This window comes from Caenorhabditis remanei, chromosome X, assembly GCF_010183535.1.
Source record: "Caenorhabditis remanei strain PX506 chromosome X, whole genome shotgun sequence".
NCBI classification, from domain to species: Eukaryota; Metazoa; Nematoda; class Chromadorea; order Rhabditida; family Rhabditidae; genus Caenorhabditis; species Caenorhabditis remanei.
The window spans coordinates 3,067,817-3,086,023 of NC_071333.1; the positions used below are offsets into that span (position 1 = coordinate 3,067,817).

Consider the following 18,207-nt stretch of genomic DNA (forward strand, 5'->3'; position numbering starts at 1 on the left):
TGTATGATCAACGGAGACATCGTTCGCAGATTTGGTTTGTGGTATCCGGAGGCCATCAAGCAGTAATTCAGAATCAACTTTCTTCCAACGCTTCATTTGATAATCATCTAATTTTCTCGGTTACTAGTGACTTGAAACTGATGAGAAGTTGGTTAGCCAGCACACTCGTCATGGGGACAGAAACATGTTGTTATTCAGCTGAAAGAAAAAAGATTTATTACGAAACCAGTGCGAACAGGGACTTGAAAAAAGTCCGCTTTTCTGAGAAGCTCCTATTTTTACCATTATTTCATTTTATGGTAGAACAATCGAATCGCAGGAAAAAAGTGACATAGACACGCGTTTTTGTTGGTGAGCCCTACTCGTGCACAGTTGCTTTATGAGCAGCCAGATTACTTATTGCTCTATTGCAACCTGGTATCTAGGCTAGGCGTAAAGAAAACTTTCGGGATAAATCCAATTAATCTATACATAGAAGCGTAACTTCTAAATCTTTGTTTTGAGGGTCTAGTTTTTCCTCCTTGGATTCCGTCGATTGCTTGGCACGGCTTATTTGTGAATCAATCTAGAGCTTTAAAACCTTGTACGTCCCAGCAGATAAGCGCTTTATGAGTGTTACCAAAATATAAACCCTTAGACCTAGCTGCTCTCGTTTTTCTTCGTCATTCTCACAAAATGCGAATGAATTCCTTGTTTTTGGTGATAACAGTCAGAAAAACTTACCGATAGCAATTCAATTTCCTTATCAATCAGTGTGGACTTAAGCAATACGGTCAATATTTGGATCGGCGTAGTTAGTAGAGTTTATAAGTTGAGACCAGGAGGCTGGAAGTAGCTGGATTTTGTGAGAAACTGCTTTTCCAGGTGCTGAAAGTAAAATGATGTAAATTGGGATTCATAGTTTTGCAAAACTTACTTTTAATGTTTATCCGATATTGAAAGACGTTTGCTGGCAAAATCCAAGTTAACACAATTCATATTCAAAGCGAAACGAGTGAGTTGATTCAAAGTTTTAGGATTTTTTGTCATATAATCGCCAGAAAGGTTCGGCGTAGTTTTCCGCGTCCCTCGCATAGACAATTGAAAATGGAATCTGGCGAGATGACGGATATCCAACCTAAAAAATGTTAACAATTATGAGTTTAAAACTAAAAAATGCACTGGTTTACAAAAATTGGTTGCCTTCTTCTCTAATTAAAAAAGGTAATCTTCTAAAAATCACGAAAAAACTCACATTTTGCGATTTCGCATATTCTGTATTGTACTCCGTCGAAATGCTCAGGTTTCGCCGACTCTTCCCACGTGGAACATGCAGAGCAATTATCTGAAAAATGTAAATTTATGAAAATAACAGTTGCAAAGAATTTAAATAACGTTTTTTCCTTTGATTTACGACGAAAATTCACTTGAAAAACTAAAAAACTTGACAAAAAATGGTTGCTTTCCGTGAAAATTTGACGAGTGCAGTAGAGCGCAAATGTCCTCCAGTATTTGAGTGCGACGGCCATTGCCATTAGGCCCCCCAGAGGGGAACGTTGTGTGTGTGTGTGTCTGTGTGTGTGTGTGTGTGAGTGCGTGATGAAAATGGCCGAAAATGTGTGGATTTTAGAATCCCGCATCATTTTCTCTTGTAAATCCATGAGTACTAACTTTTTTCCGTCTAAAAATTGCATTTTAAAGCAATTTTTATGTCATTTATCTCAATGATTTTTTAAATCAGCAAAGTTGAAGTGTATTTCGTTAGAATTGTTCAAAATTTCATCATCTGAAGTGTCTCTGTCAACCTAAGGATGAAATTTCTAAAATTGTGATTCCTCAATTAAGAATGGTCGAAAAATAATGTTTTGAGACATTCAGGTGAAGAAAATTTTCATTTTCGAATACTTTCCGTCAATCTCGGCCAAAATTCGTAAGCATGAACCATTCAATCACACACTTTACGATTTGCACAGAAAAACATGGAGTACATATCAAAATCCAGGGCCAGTTTTGAAACCCAGCAAGAGCAAAGCACACTTTTAAGAAAAACACACATTAAATGTTTCCGAGTCGAAATGCTCCAGCAATTGAAGGTTAAAATTTTCCAAACGTAATCGGTCAATTGGATCGTAGGATAGTCTCTTTAGAATGGCAATGTGGCAGACAAAAAAGAAGACTGGCAAAGGTAATATCAGTTACCACGTCGACGCGATTTCTCAAAACCCCATTTTGATGAGTGTAATTCTGGATAGTGAGTGTGCCACTCTTTGCCGACGTTTTTTTTTTATAACTAGCGATGGAACTTGTCGGACTTGAAACAGAACATTAACGTTATAAATTCCCGGAAATTGGGGTTAGAATATTGCAACAATCCTCAAAAACGTGTAAAGTACAATTAACTTAAGCAAAAGTAGGCATTGAAAATGATAGACAAAACAAAATGGTTCTCTAGGTGTGCCAAGCTACGTTTATCAAAAATATGTATTTGGCGGCCTGGATGGTCTTTGAACTCGGGCCCTTTGGTGAAAACTGTCATTTAATTCAATTGTCAGCGATATTTGGACATTTTCACCTGGTTTAGGCGGTTTTATCGGCAACATTTTTTGAATTCACTACAGTGCGCGTCATAAAGATAGCCCCCTCTCCGATTATGTCGGTTCTGGCTCAGCCGTAAGTTTTCATGAAAAATGGATCACGTCAATCGATTTTTCGTCCAAAATAACCCCTGGGCGCGAAGTTTCATGAATCTCCTCCAAAAACTACGGATACACCATCGAAAACTCGAAAATTAAGCCGCGTCATAAAGATAGCCCCCCTTGAGAATTTTCAATTTATCGATAAATTTTCTCCGTTTTTTCACACAAAAACGTTGTCAATCAATAAAATTAGCGTTTTGACTGATGTTTTCTTGTTTTTCTTCATATTTTTCGATTAAAAATTCTACTTTGAAGAGCCAGTTTAGGCTAAAAAGTCGAAAATTAGGGATTTTTGAGGAAAACTACCGTAACCGGTGGGTTAAGTAGAGGGAGCAATATTTTCGTATAGTGATTTACTTTTTTCGGTACTAGTCTAACTGTTTGGTCGCACTTTAGACTGGAATGAAGGGGCTCTGAATGCTCAGAGGTGTTCCTAATGTGAATTATATTCACTTCGGGGGACAGTTTTGAGCTTCTTCTCGAAGAAAAAGTCTTGAAAATCAGTTTTCAGTGAAGACTATTTGAGAGAATTAGTAGAATCAACTTTTTTGTTATTACCTTAACATAACTGAATTACTTTGACCGATTAGTGATAAGTACAAGCCATTCGAATTATGAGAATGTGCCCTGAATTCCCTGTTCACTGGTATTACACCGGATTTTGTGAGTCTTAGCCTGAGAAAACAACTGTGTAATAAGAAACAACAAATATTGGTATTGTTTCAAGATTTCACACCCATTTGTGATAATTCTAAAACTTTTGAATCTTCTATTGATTTGAGAACACAATGCTCTAGGTGAAGAAAATATGACTATGATTTCGACAGCTATTACTTATGTGTAATATGTCAAGATCTTTCGGAAATGTCTTACTGGCATTACAAAAGTCTATTAAAGTCATTCTCAAAAATACGATGCTTCAAAAACTGATTTTCAAGATTTTTTCTTCGAGAAGAAGCTCAAAGCTGTCCCCCGAAGTGAATATCATTCATATTAGGAACACCTCTGAGCATTCAGAGCCCCTTTATTCCAGTCAAAAGTGGGACCAAACAGTTAGACTAGTACCGAAAAAAGTAAATTACAATACGAAAATATTGCTCCCTCCACTTAACCCACCGGTTACGGTAGTTTTCCTCAAAAATCCCTAATTTTCGACTTTTTAGCCTAAACTGGCTCTTCAAAGTAGAATTTTTAATCGAAAAATATGAAGAAAAACAAGAAAACATCAGTCAAAACGCTAATTTTATTGATTGACAACGTTTTTGTGTGAAAAAACGGAGAAAATTTATCGATAAATTGAAAATTCTCAAGGGGGGCTATCTTTATGACGCGGCTTAATTTTCGAGTTTTCGATGGTGTATCCGTAGTTTTTGGAGGAGATTCATGAAACTTCGCGCCCAGGGGTTATTTTGGACGAAAAATCGATTGACGTGATCCATTTTTCATGAAAACTTACGGCTGAGCCAGAACCGACATAATCGGAGAGGGGGCTATCTTTATGACGCGCACTGTAGTTTTAGAGAAACAATATGGAAAAGACTTACCATCAAAAGTATATTTGATGTTAGAATCGATAGCTGCTTGATAAGACAGAGTTCCGTTCATTATGACTGCAAAGAAACAATATGTGAGACGTCCGATACTACAGAATCGCGATGAATTCAACAATATGGCCCAGTCATCTTGAGCTCACATCTCTTCTCTTTACTGCTCTTATCAGTGACTCAACTTCGTTGCAGCCGAGTGGTCCAATCTGAAAATTTGAACAAATTACAATAATCGAAACAAACTGAAGAGGCCAGGTGTTAGGAATGTTCACAAATCCTCTGGTTTTCTTTGAACTACAGATACAACTTTTTGAACTGCACATGTCTTCCTGGTCCTTGTTTTAAAATCAGGGAAACATCGATCCTAGATTTGATCTACATACCAAATGCGCATTTCTCTCCAGCACATACTCGACTGCAATCCATACTCCGAGTATCACAAAGGACAATCCAATGACACACGGAACGAAATAACCGGCTATTTTATCGGCGAGCTGTTGGATTGGAGCACGATTTGTCCGCGCTTTTTCGACGAGACGAACAGTTTGAGAGAGTGTCGATTCGTTTCCGACGTGCGTCGCTTTAATGATCAAAACTCTTTTGTGGTTGATATATCCACCGACTACTGTGCTTCCTGCAAATAACAAAGATTGGGTAAAGCCCCGCTTGTTAAAATGGGCGGAATCTAATGCCATCAGTAAAAACTTTGTCCAAATGTCTGCATATTTTGTCAAATGAGAGAGAAACATGTGCGGAGATCAGAGCACTTTTTCAATGTCCATGTTTTCAAATAATCAAGATTCTAGGGACCGCCTAGAACGGAGCCAAAAAGTTTGCTCCACCTGTCTGTCTGTCCGGATGTCTCCGTTTCTAAAGACTAGTCTCCAACTATAATCGGGAGAAAAGGGCGGAACCAAAGTCTGTCCAGCGTCTGTTTATCCGGATGTCTTTTTCTGTGTCTTTCTGTTGATATGTCCGGATATCCACCTGACCAGTTGTAAGTCCAGATGCCCTTTCGTCTTTCCTAGCAATCTGTCTGTCTGTATCCCCATGTGTCTTTCTGTATGTCCATTTTTCCGGAAGTTTCTGCTGAAAATGTAGATAGAGGGCCTATATTTGAAATAAGTGTCTGAATGTCCTTATGTCTGTTCAGTTGTCCTTCTCACCTGGTTTCTTGACCATCGGCATTGATTCGCTAATAATAAAACTTTCATCAGCCGAACTCTTCCCATCAATGACGACTCCATCGACGGGAGCTTCGCCCATGTGTTGCCTTCTTGGCCTACAATGACATTAAAGGTTTGAATGCTTCCGAAGTCTTTCCCTCCGCTTTGTGCTCCAACATCCGAATGAAATGAATACTATCATCATGGACGGATCATCGAAGAATGTCATCGGAGAGAAGCGCCATTTGAAGACAAGAGCCAGGAGCAAGACGACGATAGAATAGGTGTAGGCGCTGGTTGTGGCAAGAACAATCAGCACGTCTACATTTGCATTTCCGTGTTTTATCGCCTTCCGTGAGGCTGCGTAGAAGTATCGACCACCGAATATCTGAAAAACATTGTGATTTTCTCTGATAATTTTGCAAAAAAAAAACTATTTTTTTCTAAGTTTCTGATCAAAATTCAGCGCTGGGACCCAAAAGTTGTCTGAAAATTGAGATTTTCCTGAAAATTTTGAGAAAAATTCTAGATTTTTTTTATATTTCAATTAAACTCTGGTTATCTTTTTGAAAAAAAAAGTTTCAGCATCAAAAAACGGATTTCATTCTTGTTTTTTTGAATTCATTTGACAAAAATCGTATTTTTTAACGATTCCGATAGAAAACTGTGATTTTTCAAAGCGATTCTCCTCGATACGTTATTCAATTGACTGAGAAAACGTCCGTCTGTGTGTCCGAATGTCCGGTGTATCCACTTTTCGATAAAAATTTGCTTTTTTAGAAAACCTGAGAAATTTCACCGAAAAGTGGGATTTCGTCAGTCGGTATGTTCAAGCATCCGGTTGACGGCGCTAATTTTTCAATTTTACGATTTTTGCCTCCGTTTCCCACTAAATAACCTACCTGAACTGGTTTGCATAGAGTCAGGTGTAGAGCGGGTGTAGAGATAGGCATCTGTTTCTCCGGATGCATTAGAGTGTGGAGAATTCAATGGAATATTATCATGACTATCATTACGGGAACACCACAGACAAGTGACATCAGCAATGTGTTTCGCCATCTGAAATCGAGCAAAAATTAGTTGAAAAATGAAAAAAATCAATCCCAAAAGCGACCTGCGCGGCTGAATTTCTATGAGTGGGCGGGGTCTATTTTGAATAACTATGAATTTCAAAATTCACGTAATTGGTGCTCGGTGGGCGGAGTCTAAGAAATCTGTGAAACGCCCTTTTTCATGAGGAATCATGCAGCAGAAAATCTTTTTTTTAACTAAACCACGCCCATTTTTGCAGTTCTGCGGTCCGCCGCTCATTCGATTTTCACTGATTTCATATTCAAAATTTACCCTAAAAATTGCACTTAGTCACGCCCTATTGCAATTTTGCCGCACAGTTCTACCCGAAATGGCGAAGCTAGAAAATTCGATACGAAAAAGACTAACCATCGACAGTTTTGTGAGAAAATGAGTGGAGAAATGTGAATTTGAAGTTCCAAATTTGGTTTGATCTGTCAAATGATTCTTCGTTCCGATATATTCCGTGATATCGGTCTCAAACGTCAATTCTGTATTGTGGACAAAGACATTGGGATCGGACTTGGTTTGTAGTATCCGTTGGACGTCGAGCGTCATCAATTTTTACGTTTGCTAGTGACTTGAAACTGATGAGAACTCGGTAAGCCAGCAAACTCCGGATGGGGACAGAGAAGTTGTTCACCCAGCTGAAAAAGGAAGAATTATTACAAAACCAGCGTGATACGGACTTTAAAGTTTTCAGATTTTTTGAGAAGCTTCTATATTTGCTTTAATCTCATGATATGGAAATAGTCGCACGAAAAAGTGGCATAGAGAGGCATTTTTGTTGGCGAGCACCCCTCACGTGCAGTTTCTTTATGAACAGCCAGAGAACTTATTGCTATATTGTGTGTACCAATCATAAGCGTATACTTAATCTGGTGGCTGGGCTAGGTGTAAAAAAAGCTCCCGGGATAATTCCCATTGATCTGTAGATACGAAACTTCCGAAAAATTGTTTTGAGTTAGGTTTTTCTTCTACTTAAATTCAATCGACTGCTTGGCCCGGCTTTTTTGTGAATGAATGTTGAAGTTCGAAACTTTTCAAATCACAGCAGATAAACGCGTTGGGAATGTTAGCGAAACATGAGCTATAGACCTAGCTGGTCTCGTTTTCTGTGCCACTCGGTAAAAAACAGTTAGAAAAACTCACCGATGACAATTCAGTTTCTTCATTAATCAGTGTGGAATCATGCGATACGGTTCATATTCGGATCAACGATGTTTTGAGGGCTTATCAGTTGAAACCAGCAGAATAGAGAAGCAGTCTTTGGCAGTGCTGAAAGAGAAGTGATGTAAATTGGGATTCACAGTTTTGTAAAACATACTTTTAGTGTGTATTCGACATCAAAAAACGTTCAAAACGACGCTTCCAGACTCCAAGTTTGAAAAATCCCTTGTTCATGGCGAGAAGAGTGAGTAGATTCGAAGTTTTAGGATTTCTTGTCATATAATCGCCAGAAAGTCTCGGCGTAGTTTCTCCGTGTCCCTGGCACAGCCATTTGAAAACTGAATCCGGTGAGATGACGGATATCCAACCTGAAAAATGTTGTTGAGTAAAATGCACTGGTTTTCAGAAATTGGTTGCCTTCTTCTCTAATTAAAAAAATTTAATCTTCCAAAATTCATGAAAAAACTCACATTTTGCGATTTTGCATATTCTGTATTGTACTCAGGTTTCGCCAACTCTTCCCACGTGGAACATGCAGGGCGATTATCTGAAAAAATGTAAATATATGAAAGTGACAATTTCAAAAAAAATTAAATAACGTTTTTCTTTCGATTTACGACAAAAATTCACATTAAAAAACTGAGAAAATCGACGAAAAGCGGTTGTTTCCCGAGAAAATTGGCGAGTGCAGTAGAGCGCATATGCCTCGTTCGGTGCTTGGAGGCCACTGCCATTTGGCCAACGGAGTAGGGAAAAAGAAGAAAAAGGGTGTGAGTGTGTAACATAGGTTTTTCGAGCGCTCATGTCGCGTCGATTTTATCGGGTTAGACAACGCACGCACAATAGAAAAAGAGTGAGAGAGAGAGGGAGAAAAAGAGTGTACTGCCCTTCGCAGAGGGAAATGTTGTGTGTGTGTGTGTGTGCGTAAAAACAAGAGGAGTCGCCTTCTTTTCTTTTGGCCAACGTACATACATTGAAAGGAGAAGGGTATGCGGGTGTAATACTGGGCCCTCACATTGACCCCTCTTGAGCGCTCATGTCTTGTTGTGTGTGTAATGCGCGCACTCATTGTGTACCTCTTCTCTCAGCAGTGAGAACACCACTGAAGGTGTTTGTGGGATGTGGAAGAGGGGGCCCTCCGCCAAAAAATGAAAGCGGGTAAATGAGGGAAGGGACTTTCCATCAGTGTTGCTTGCCTCAGAACTTATTTTCTAATTTTCAATGTTTTTTTGAGTTAACAAACCTATAAATTATGTCATTTGTCTAGTTCCTCGCAAAGTTGTTAGTTTTCTCTCTTATACTCTACAAAAAATTTTGCAAGTTAGAATAGAGATTACATACCGCATATTCTTTCTTTCAAAAAGGGCTCGGCGAAGTAACGGATACCACATTTTAACCGAATTCGTCAATTTGAGGAGACTGAATACTGATTCAATGTTGATCCGCCAGTATATTGATGAAGAGGAGCAGTCGACATTTTATTCAGCTGAAATTATGGAAATAGTAAACTAAATCAAGAAGAAATATATATTTGAAGCGCAATAGGTTCTGCCAAAAGCACAGAATGAACTAATTTTTAATTAAACTGCATTTTACACAAAGACTTTTTTTTGGGAAACACAAAAATACAATCTTTTATTGGCTGGCATAATCATTTTTTGTTGTATCAGGCAGTTTTGGTGCTCATATCGTAATGCAAAGGTCGAGTACTGTTCTGATTCCTTTCTCTTTATTTCGTCGGTTGTTTATTAGCTGGGTGGAGTAATTATGAAAGATTGGAAAAGAATGTGAGGTGTGCGTGCGGACAGTGTATGTTGTTTCTGTAGTTGATAATGGCTGATAGATTATGTCGGTAGCGTTTTTGCGCAGAAGCAAGAAAATTCTGCTGATTTATGAAAAAAGATGGTGTAAACCTGATAACAGAACAGAAGAGAAAAATCAGTGTTTGAACAAACGTGTTTTCTGTCTATGTGCGTCTCCTACTCCGATATTATGTCTCCAGCCACCTTTTTTCTCCGTTCTCTGCTTCTTCCGCTCTTTTTCTTTTGTTTTCTTCCTGGAAAACGCTTTTTTCTCATTTAACCATAAACAAATCAATGTTTTATATTTTCCAGATTACCCATGGAGCTGAAAGATTTGTCTGCTGACTGTTTGGAACGTATTGCAAGCAAACTAAACGCCGTTGATCTGTGAGTTATGATTTAAAAGGAAACTAGGGAGATTTTGACTAGCTGTTTGTTGTTGCATTCCAAGAAGGGTCAAATTTTAATATAATGAAATTGGAAGAATGTTTGGCGCAATAAAAATATTTTTCAGATATGTATTTGACAAAAAAGAAAAACGTGTTTTCAAAAACTGAACTCGTTGTACATATTTCTGAAAGTTCTCGTAAAATTTAAAATTTGAAAATTTAAAAGTATTTTTAGAAGTTTCTATTAACTTCTAATTATTTCCGGAATATTATAATTCTTGCCTGCCTATCTACGCAGAATTCCTTTGAAACTACCGTAATCCTCTCGCAACTGGTCAAAAACTTTCAAGGAATGTATTGAAGCATCATTGTTCTCACTACTGAAGTTTGATCCCGTTTTTTGACCGTTTTTCCTGGTTTTTGGGCTACTGTAGCTACAGTACCCCTATTGTGGCATGGCAGTAAAAAATCTGTGACGAGTTTTTTGAGGAAAATACGATAGTACAGAATCAACAAACATATCGAAGTACTTAAAAAGTGAGGACCTGAATCTTCCATGATAATTGGGTTCGAGTGTTAATGCCCGAAATTCAGTTACATTTAACATTTTCATGTTTGCTTTTTTTCAGCATTGCGCTTGCAAGCTGCTCACAACATTGGACGGATATTGTCAAATCATGCAGAATCCCAATCCAACATTTATATGTAAATGTCATAGGATTGAGTTGTATTTACTTGTAATTTATAATACTTCTCAAATAATTTCATTTTGCAGGGTTCGCGAGAGAGAGTCCGGGACATTCCAGAATATTATTGGGAGTGAAACCAATTGGAAGACGGTTTGTTCACTTCTTCTTTTATGTTAGAACAGAAGAGGAATTAGAAGTAATCAGAGAAGATGAAAATACTATAATCAAAATGATTGGTAGAAGGAAAATGATTTGGTGAGTGAAACACAATATTTGATAGATTGTAATAAAGATCAAAAAAATTTCAGCCAGCTTGACGAGACCAATATAAAAGTTTATACCACCACCCCTGTCGAATCATTTTTTTATGTGTTGGAGTACATGCTTGAACTTCTCAGCGGAGGAATTCATCACATGATGTTTGGACACGTCTACCCAACTGAGGACGAAATTGTTCTCCGAGTCCTGAGATTACAGCCAGTCAGTGAGTGTCACAGATTAACGCTGCCTTCTCGCGGACACATTTCTCCAAACCTTTACCAATATGTTTTGGACTCAACAACTTTCTATCGGGTTGTCATTCATTGCGACGTTGATGACCCTTTCACACGGGATACGGTAACTAAATTATAAGAATTTCCGTTCTCATGCCTCCATTTTCAGCCAACAAACATACGCCATCTCGACATGGTTTATGCCGGATGGGTCACTCTTCCTAGTCTGCTCAATATGAATAGTGAGACAATAGAGATGATAGAACCAACTCTCACATTGAGAGATATGAATGCTTTCGCGAAAAATTGGTTACAAGGAGACAATAACAAGCTAAGAAGAGTCACGATCCGTCGGTGCAGAGGATTCGAATGGACAAACAATGAAAAATATGAACTGTTGGATGGACTGGATTCTGAAGAATGGAATGAGGCGGCCAACAGGAGAGAGAGGTTTTATGAGGATGAAACGTTAGTTTTACCTTTTTTGAAAAAAAACTTGTTGTTGTTAAAAAAAATGTATTCAAACGCGATGTATGAGAATTCATGTTTTTTTTGGAGTAGCGTTAGCTCAATTTCAAATTTTTGGTGTGCGATGGAGTTGCAAAGAAAAAAACTGCGCTTTGTTTAAAAGTTTTCTTGTAGAAATGTACATCATTGTTTATATCGCAACCAGGCTTGTTCAAAACCGGAAAACGGAATTCCCGATTTTCCGATTTTTTTTCAGAAAATTTTCGGAAATAGTCGGAAAATTTTCCAACCACTTCCGAAAATTTGATTTTTTGAGGTACTGAAAAAAACAAAACATTCGGTTTATGGGTTTTGACTATCAGAATAGCGGGCCTGACAATTAATGTGCTTTTTTCTTGCTTATTTTTGATAATATTATTGATATTTCAATTATATTTCATTTTAGACCCGAATAAGTCGTTTTTGTCATTTTCCGAAATTTTCCGGAATTTTCCGGCTTTTCCGAAAAAAAATATCGGAAAAAAATTCCGTTTCCGAACAAGCCTGATCACAACGCAACTATTAAAATCACGACTTTGTTAAACATGGAATTTATTTCCATCAGTCTCTCCTACTGTAGCCCATTTTTTAAATTTCAGGAGTAAGATTGACTGTGAAAATGGAAATGACTTTACCCGATCGGATGGCGCACTTGCAACTTTTCAATTCAATGAGAGTTACCTCCATTTCCTTGTTTTTAAATACCGTTAAAATAGTGTATTTTCCTTCAATTTTATTTAAGTTTCTGACTGACATTGTGTTATTTTATGTTTTTTTCTTGAAGTTACCGGTACATTTTTTGTAGGGAAGACAGCGAATTTAATGAGCTGACTTAAACTACATTGATAATAAAAAACTGGAGTTTCCTATCGGTTTTTAGCGACCAATACGAGGTCAGTCGGCCTAAGAGAGAGAGAGAGAGAAAAAAAAAGAGAAAGTATGTGTGTACATGTGTAATTTACAAGAAGGAAAGATAACCTTGACTGGAGTTTGCGCAGCAAATTGAATAAAATTTGAGGGTACGAACATGTATATCGGGCGTGATTAAAACTTTTCACAGAAAATGCAAATCCAACAAAAAAAGTTCAGGAATATGTTGTGATAAGCCAATTAAAACTATCGTTCTCCCAAAATATATCTCCTACGTACTAAACAACTTCTGAAATCCTTCAAATCAACCTCTCCACAATTTTACATTTTCCTTTTCAATTGCTATGTTTTACCCATTATTGAATATTGTTCTGTAGTATACTCACCCCCTCCTGCTTCTAAATTATCGTTATCGCTAGAAACTCCTCTCCGATTCTTCACCAGGAAAATCTTTCAACGATGTAACATAACTTATTCCTCCTATTCCGATCGTCTAGCGCAACTTAATCTTTTCTCATTGCGCCATCGTAGACTCAAAGCCCAACTTCTCCTTCTTTATAAATTTCTAAGCGGTACCTCATACTTCCCTCACCTAGATTCGTACATCCGGTTTTCCTCCTCCACCCGTCGCCCTATGAATCTTATTTGTATTAAACCCAAGTGCTCTGACTTTTTTTCTCACACCATCCCCATCTGGAATGCCATTACCTCCCAAACTTCATATTTTCTCTCTCCTTCCGAGTTCTATACCCTAATCTCATCCAGTATTACACGCTATTAGAGCTTATTCTTTACTCCCAAACCACCTTTCCCGCACTACCATCTTTCTATTTATACCCCTCATACCGGTCATTCTTTCATTTGTTGCCCCACATCTCTCACTTTAACCCACCCTTTGAATGGTCTCGTGAGGGACTCATTCTCAGCCTCTCGCCCCATTTACTGATGATTTTCGATAGAATAAATACAAATACAATATCTTTTGAGACTTACCAACTTCTATAAATTGCACCGTCAATTTATAAAATTAACATTTGTAAAGTGGACCAAAAACGTAGTATTCAAATAAAATACAACAATTTTTTCTAAACAGTTCGTTATGAACAGGGTTTTCTAAACGACATTTTCCACTTGTCAGCAACACCACGTATAATATTTTGTTTTTCTTGGTGTGTAAACAACACCCGCTGCCGAAAAATGTTGATTTTTTTTGGCCGAAAGACGCACGAAAAAGAAAAAAGGTATGGGGACACAATTTGAAATTTAAAAAATTAGTTTTGAAAATTATCTTTCTGATAATAACAAGGAACTGAAAATTTGTTACCTGGAACGGAATGATAAAAATCTCTGATCGAATAGTATTCTAAAGTTTGAATTCTGATTAACTGTCAGCATTAAAAGAGCCAAAAATAGAAGTCGGTTTTCAGATTTTTGTCTAGATTGGTCTCGACGTTGCTCACCATCATAAAGTTTGTCTCCCTGCTCAATAACTCAATTAATAGACTATGATCTCCCCCTTGTGAATTTGCTCTTTACCTTGCCCCCTCTCCCCCTTTTCGGTTACTTCAGCCATTTCATTCATATCTTCTCTCCTCATGTCAATTAATTCTCGTTCCCCCCATTTTTCCCCATACCTTCGGACTTATTAGCTTGCTTTCCTCCTATTTCGCCCTCCTACCAGGTCTATAGCCTCGTGAGGGGCATGATCCGGTCTCCTGTTTAATTTTCTTGATTTATACCCAGTCAATAAATAAATAAATAAATAAATAAAGTGATACTCAGGGTCCGTGTTTATTTGAATAACCTAAAAGACATTAGCTATAAAAATATTTCTTTAAAAAACATTATTATGCAAAAAATAACATTATAAAAGATCAACAATATCAAGATAAAAAAATCGATGTACGTTCAACAAAAAAAACTGGAAATTTAGTAGTCCAGGTCCAATGGATCGGCTGGAGCATTCTTCGGTATCCTGAAATCTGCCGGACGGTCCCTTTGTTCTTGTGTATCTGGCATATAATCGGGATCCGTTTCATCCGTTTCTTGACTAGACTCCTCCTCTTCGTCTTCCTCCTCCAATTCTTCTTCTTCTTCCTCAGACTCGGAGACGTTCTGAAACAATAAAAAAATATTCGAAAATTGTAGAGCACTAAAACATAAACAGAATGAAAACTTTTTTTTCAGTTTGAAAACTTCAAAAAATTTTATGCCTTTAACATTATTAATAAAGGTTTAAAAATTGTATATTACAGTACCAGCCAAAATACATCATGTTTTACCTTTTTCATGTCAGTAGAAAAAACCCAACTTAAGTGTCATGGTAGAACTAAATGTCCCACAAAATTATTTTAATGAATCAAAAAGTCCAAGTTTAAAACTCCATTTTTGTAGTTGACATCTGTTGTGTATGGTCACTCCCTAGCAAGTTACGTACATCGCGAAAAAGTAATTTCTTCCTCAACTTGACACATTGTGCAGTATAGTGCGATTTTGAGCTGTCCATAGAAAAAATCATAACTCTCTAGGGAGTACCTGTACAGAAAATTGATAACTACAAAAACGGAGCTCTACTTTTCATCTGTTTGATCCATAAAAACGCTACTTCTTGTGGGAAATTGTTTTGCAATGAGAGACTCTCAAAGTTGGACATTTTAAACACAAAAGGCAAAGTATGATATCATTCTGGCCGGTACTGTATGCGTTTTTTCTAATTTTTGATTGGCTGATTTGAAAAAAAAACGTACCAAGTTAAGCGTTCTCAAGCGCTTAGCGGGAGAGGGCGTCGCATTCACGTCCGGCACTTGAGCAGCCTTTTTTTTGGGGGTTTGATTTTGGTCATCAGGCTCTTCTCGAGATGTTTCGAGTTCCTCTGGAGGTGAAACTCCTCGACTCCGTCTGAAGTTGTTACTGCTTCCGGCTTGCTGTAAATGTGAGATTGTTTGAAAATTACAGAATTTTCATTCAAACTGACCAGTTGTGACGATCCTGATCCTTGATCTGGTTCCGCAGCGGGTCTTTTGGTCGGCGTCTTGACGAGTGTCTGTAATTTTCCAAATTTATGTACTTATAGGAGTTCATGAAGTATGTAATACACGAATTCTGTGACTATGTTACAGTACCGCTCAAAATGATATCAGCTTCTGATTTTCTGGTCATAACTTATGTATTTTAAATTGGTCGGTTCTGCCTGAAACTTTGAGAAATGGTTTTCTATAAAGATCAAATTGTATATTTAAAAAAAATTCTGGACCTGAAATCCAAGTTTTACAAGCTTTCTGCACTTATTTCAAAAATCGTGAAAATTTGAGAAAATGCAGATTTCTATTTCCAAAAGAGAGTTTTATTAGTTTTTTAATAGTTTTTTGGTGTAAACAGCTTAGATCTCTGTTTTTGGCAACAGAGCAGAATTTTTCACCTTATATTCTTTTATTTCACACTTTTAAAGCTTGGTTGTATCTACATATTAGGCGTTGTGAACTTTGAAAATCTTTAAAACTGTATTTCTTAATTAAGGTCGCAAAAAATTTTACTAGGCTAAGCTATAAATGAAATGTTAAGTCTTATCCTTATAAAGATTCTAAACCAATCTCCAGAACCCTTGAACAATCAAATGTTGCATCTATACAACCAAATCTATGCATCAAATATTTTCTCAAAATTTCTAGTCAAACTGACTAATTGGAAACAAACTATGAATCAATATACCGTTTTTGAGTGGTACTGTAGGTTACTAGACAACGGAACTATTAAGGAATAATTTTGAAATTGTCAAAAAAAAAAAGTAAAATATAATTTTTGTTTGTCTTCAATTTGTCAGAAAAAACTTACAAACTTCAGTTCCGTTTTTGCTCCAGTTGTGGTTATGGAGCTTGTCAAGCTCACCGCCTCCTGATCCGCGATGAATCGCTTAATCTCCGGAATAACCGTGTTTTCCAGCAGTTCTTGGTGATGTGGTGGTGTCCTGGTGGTCGAAGGTCCAGCCTGCTGCTCCCTTGGAGTAGCCACGATGTCGTCAAAAGAGTCTCTTGAGCTTTCGTCCATGTCAATCTGTAGCCCATGCTTCCTTGCGTCCATACGAGAAAGCAATTGTTCTCTGGTGAAAGGAGTAGCTCCTGCAGGGAACTCGTCGAAGTCATCATCCGACTCTGGTTCTCTTTTAACCACAGTGCTGGACGACTGGTCCGGGTGGAAGGAGTCGTCATCAGGCTCCTCTGTTTTGACCACAGTCTTTGGGGACGTTTTCTTGTAGGACGACATATCTGAAATAAGTTCTAATGAGAAAAAATATAGATTTTCTAATCAATGGTTAAGATAACTAGAAATAGAGGGGTATAGAAGAAAGATAAGCGGAGACTTGCGGAGACGCAGCAGGAAGAAGACAACAAACAATTAAAGAAACAGAGAAATGGATTCTATGGAATCAAAGTAAACAGAAAACTGAGACGGTGATATTATGGAGATGACAAAGGAAAAATAAGGGTGTGACAAAATATATAAGATTATTGTTACTCAGCCAGAAGCGATAGTTCTTGAAGTTGCAATTTTGAAAAAATGCAGAGGTGATACGCAGTTTAATTTTTAATTTATTTATTTCATCGAAGGGTGAATACCACTTACACGTGAAAATGAATTGATTTTAAGAGTTACATGAAAGAGATGGTTAATAAATAGAAAAAGAAATAGATAACCGGGAATAGGAGCAAACGGGGAGTAGAACAGAAAGATATAGAGGGGTAAAATAGTTAGAGTTATGGGCCTATTGACCAAGTTGCAGAAAAGGAAGCAAAAAACTATTTTGTGAGTATATATAAAAAATAATTTTTTGCATTTTCTGCTACCCTGTGAGTAACTCCATCACTAGTTGAAGTAAGACAAGAAATAGTGCTAGATGGTGTTTTAGGATAGAAAATTTTGAAAAAGGTAATTTATTTAAGCTTCCCTAACCGATGCTTTCATTTTTGTAGTTGACGATATTTCTGAGATCTTTCTGAGCCCAGAAAACAAAACGGAGCCTCCAAATACCAGAGAAATTGTAAGGTATCAAATTTCATTTCACGCATGTTTTTATGTGATAATTGAGAATCAAATTTCATATTTTTTTATACCTAATATAACTGATGACCTCTCTCAGTCAGACTCGAAAAAGTAACACATTGTACATCCTTACACATTTATTGGACGATTGAGTATCAAATTTCAGATTTTTTCCAGTATCTACCCGATGAAAGAAGTTTTTGAAAAATGTGAATGGAAAAATAGTTGTCTTTTTTTCGCTTATATTGGAGGGGCGCTTCAAATTAAAGGGAAAACTATGTAAGGTGAAAAAAAATGAATGAACGGAGAATGAAGAAGACTCTTCGCAAGGTGGGCAAGACGGAAAAAGGCTCCAAAATTTTGAATAACGGAAAAAAAAACTTAATTGCCAAAGATGACAGAAAGATAGTGAAGTTTCAACAAGAATCTGGTACATATTCTTGTGAAACATACGATTTTAGAGAAGATAATAAGAGATTTTTATCAAAACGACCGAAAAAATCTGGCGGAAAAGTACAAAACATTCTAGTTCAAAAATTACGAAAAGGTGTTAGATGTAACAAGATTGGAATTGATAACAGGAGCTGCTTCTTGCTATTTATACTGCTACTGAAGACGGAAAAGAAGATAGAAAATGATTCAGGCCGAGAACAAAGAGCGGTAAAATCAAAAAGAAAAAGGACAAAGAGAATTCAAAAATGATTGTTTCATTTTTTAAAATTTATAACTTTTGCAATTTTCAATTTTTGTCTGGTAAAAATCATTGAAATTCGCTGGAGTAAATTCAGAA

General features: G+C 37.2%; 5 protein-coding genes across 5 annotated transcripts; 1 reads left to right on the forward strand and 4 right to left on the reverse strand.

The window, feature by feature from the left end:
* Positions 1-760: 760 nt before the first annotated feature.
* Positions 761-4,280, reverse strand: GCK72_022593 (uncharacterized protein; the record flags this gene model as incomplete). The annotated part of the gene is made up of 3 exons (XM_053734920.1): positions 761-867; positions 1,235-1,324; positions 4,220-4,280. 3 exons carry the CDS (start codon positions 4,278-4,280, stop codon positions 761-763), a joined length of 258 nt encoding a protein of 85 aa, XP_053578486.1.
* A 73-nt stretch (positions 4,281-4,353) lies between these two features.
* Positions 4,354-5,488, reverse strand: GCK72_022594 (uncharacterized protein; the record flags this gene model as incomplete). The annotated part of the gene is made up of 3 exons (XM_053734921.1): positions 4,354-4,428; positions 4,606-4,856; positions 5,389-5,488. The coding sequence occupies 3 exons, from the start codon at positions 5,486-5,488 to the stop codon at positions 4,354-4,356; spliced, it is 426 nt and encodes a 141-aa protein (XP_053578487.1).
* A 27-nt stretch (positions 5,489-5,515) lies between these two features.
* Positions 5,516-6,359, reverse strand: GCK72_022595 (uncharacterized protein; the record flags this gene model as incomplete). The annotated part of the gene is made up of 2 exons (XM_053734922.1): positions 5,516-5,776; positions 6,291-6,359. 2 exons carry the CDS (start codon positions 6,357-6,359, stop codon positions 5,516-5,518), a joined length of 330 nt encoding a protein of 109 aa, XP_053578488.1.
* Positions 6,360-9,750: 3,391 nt separating this feature from the next.
* On the forward strand, positions 9,751-12,221 carry GCK72_022596 (uncharacterized protein; the record flags this gene model as incomplete). The annotated part of the gene is made up of 6 exons (XM_053734923.1): positions 9,751-9,818; positions 10,450-10,547; positions 10,596-10,764; positions 10,818-11,127; positions 11,173-11,471; positions 12,110-12,221. The coding sequence occupies 6 exons, from the start codon at positions 9,751-9,753 to the stop codon at positions 12,219-12,221; spliced, it is 1,056 nt and encodes a 351-aa protein (XP_053578489.1).
* A 2,088-nt stretch (positions 12,222-14,309) lies between these two features.
* Positions 14,310-16,640, reverse strand: GCK72_022597 (uncharacterized protein; the record flags this gene model as incomplete). The annotated part of the gene is made up of 4 exons (XM_053734924.1): positions 14,310-14,495; positions 15,128-15,304; positions 15,355-15,423; positions 16,212-16,640. The coding sequence occupies 4 exons, from the start codon at positions 16,638-16,640 to the stop codon at positions 14,310-14,312; spliced, it is 861 nt and encodes a 286-aa protein (XP_053578490.1).
* Positions 16,641-18,207: the final 1,567 nt, after the last annotated feature.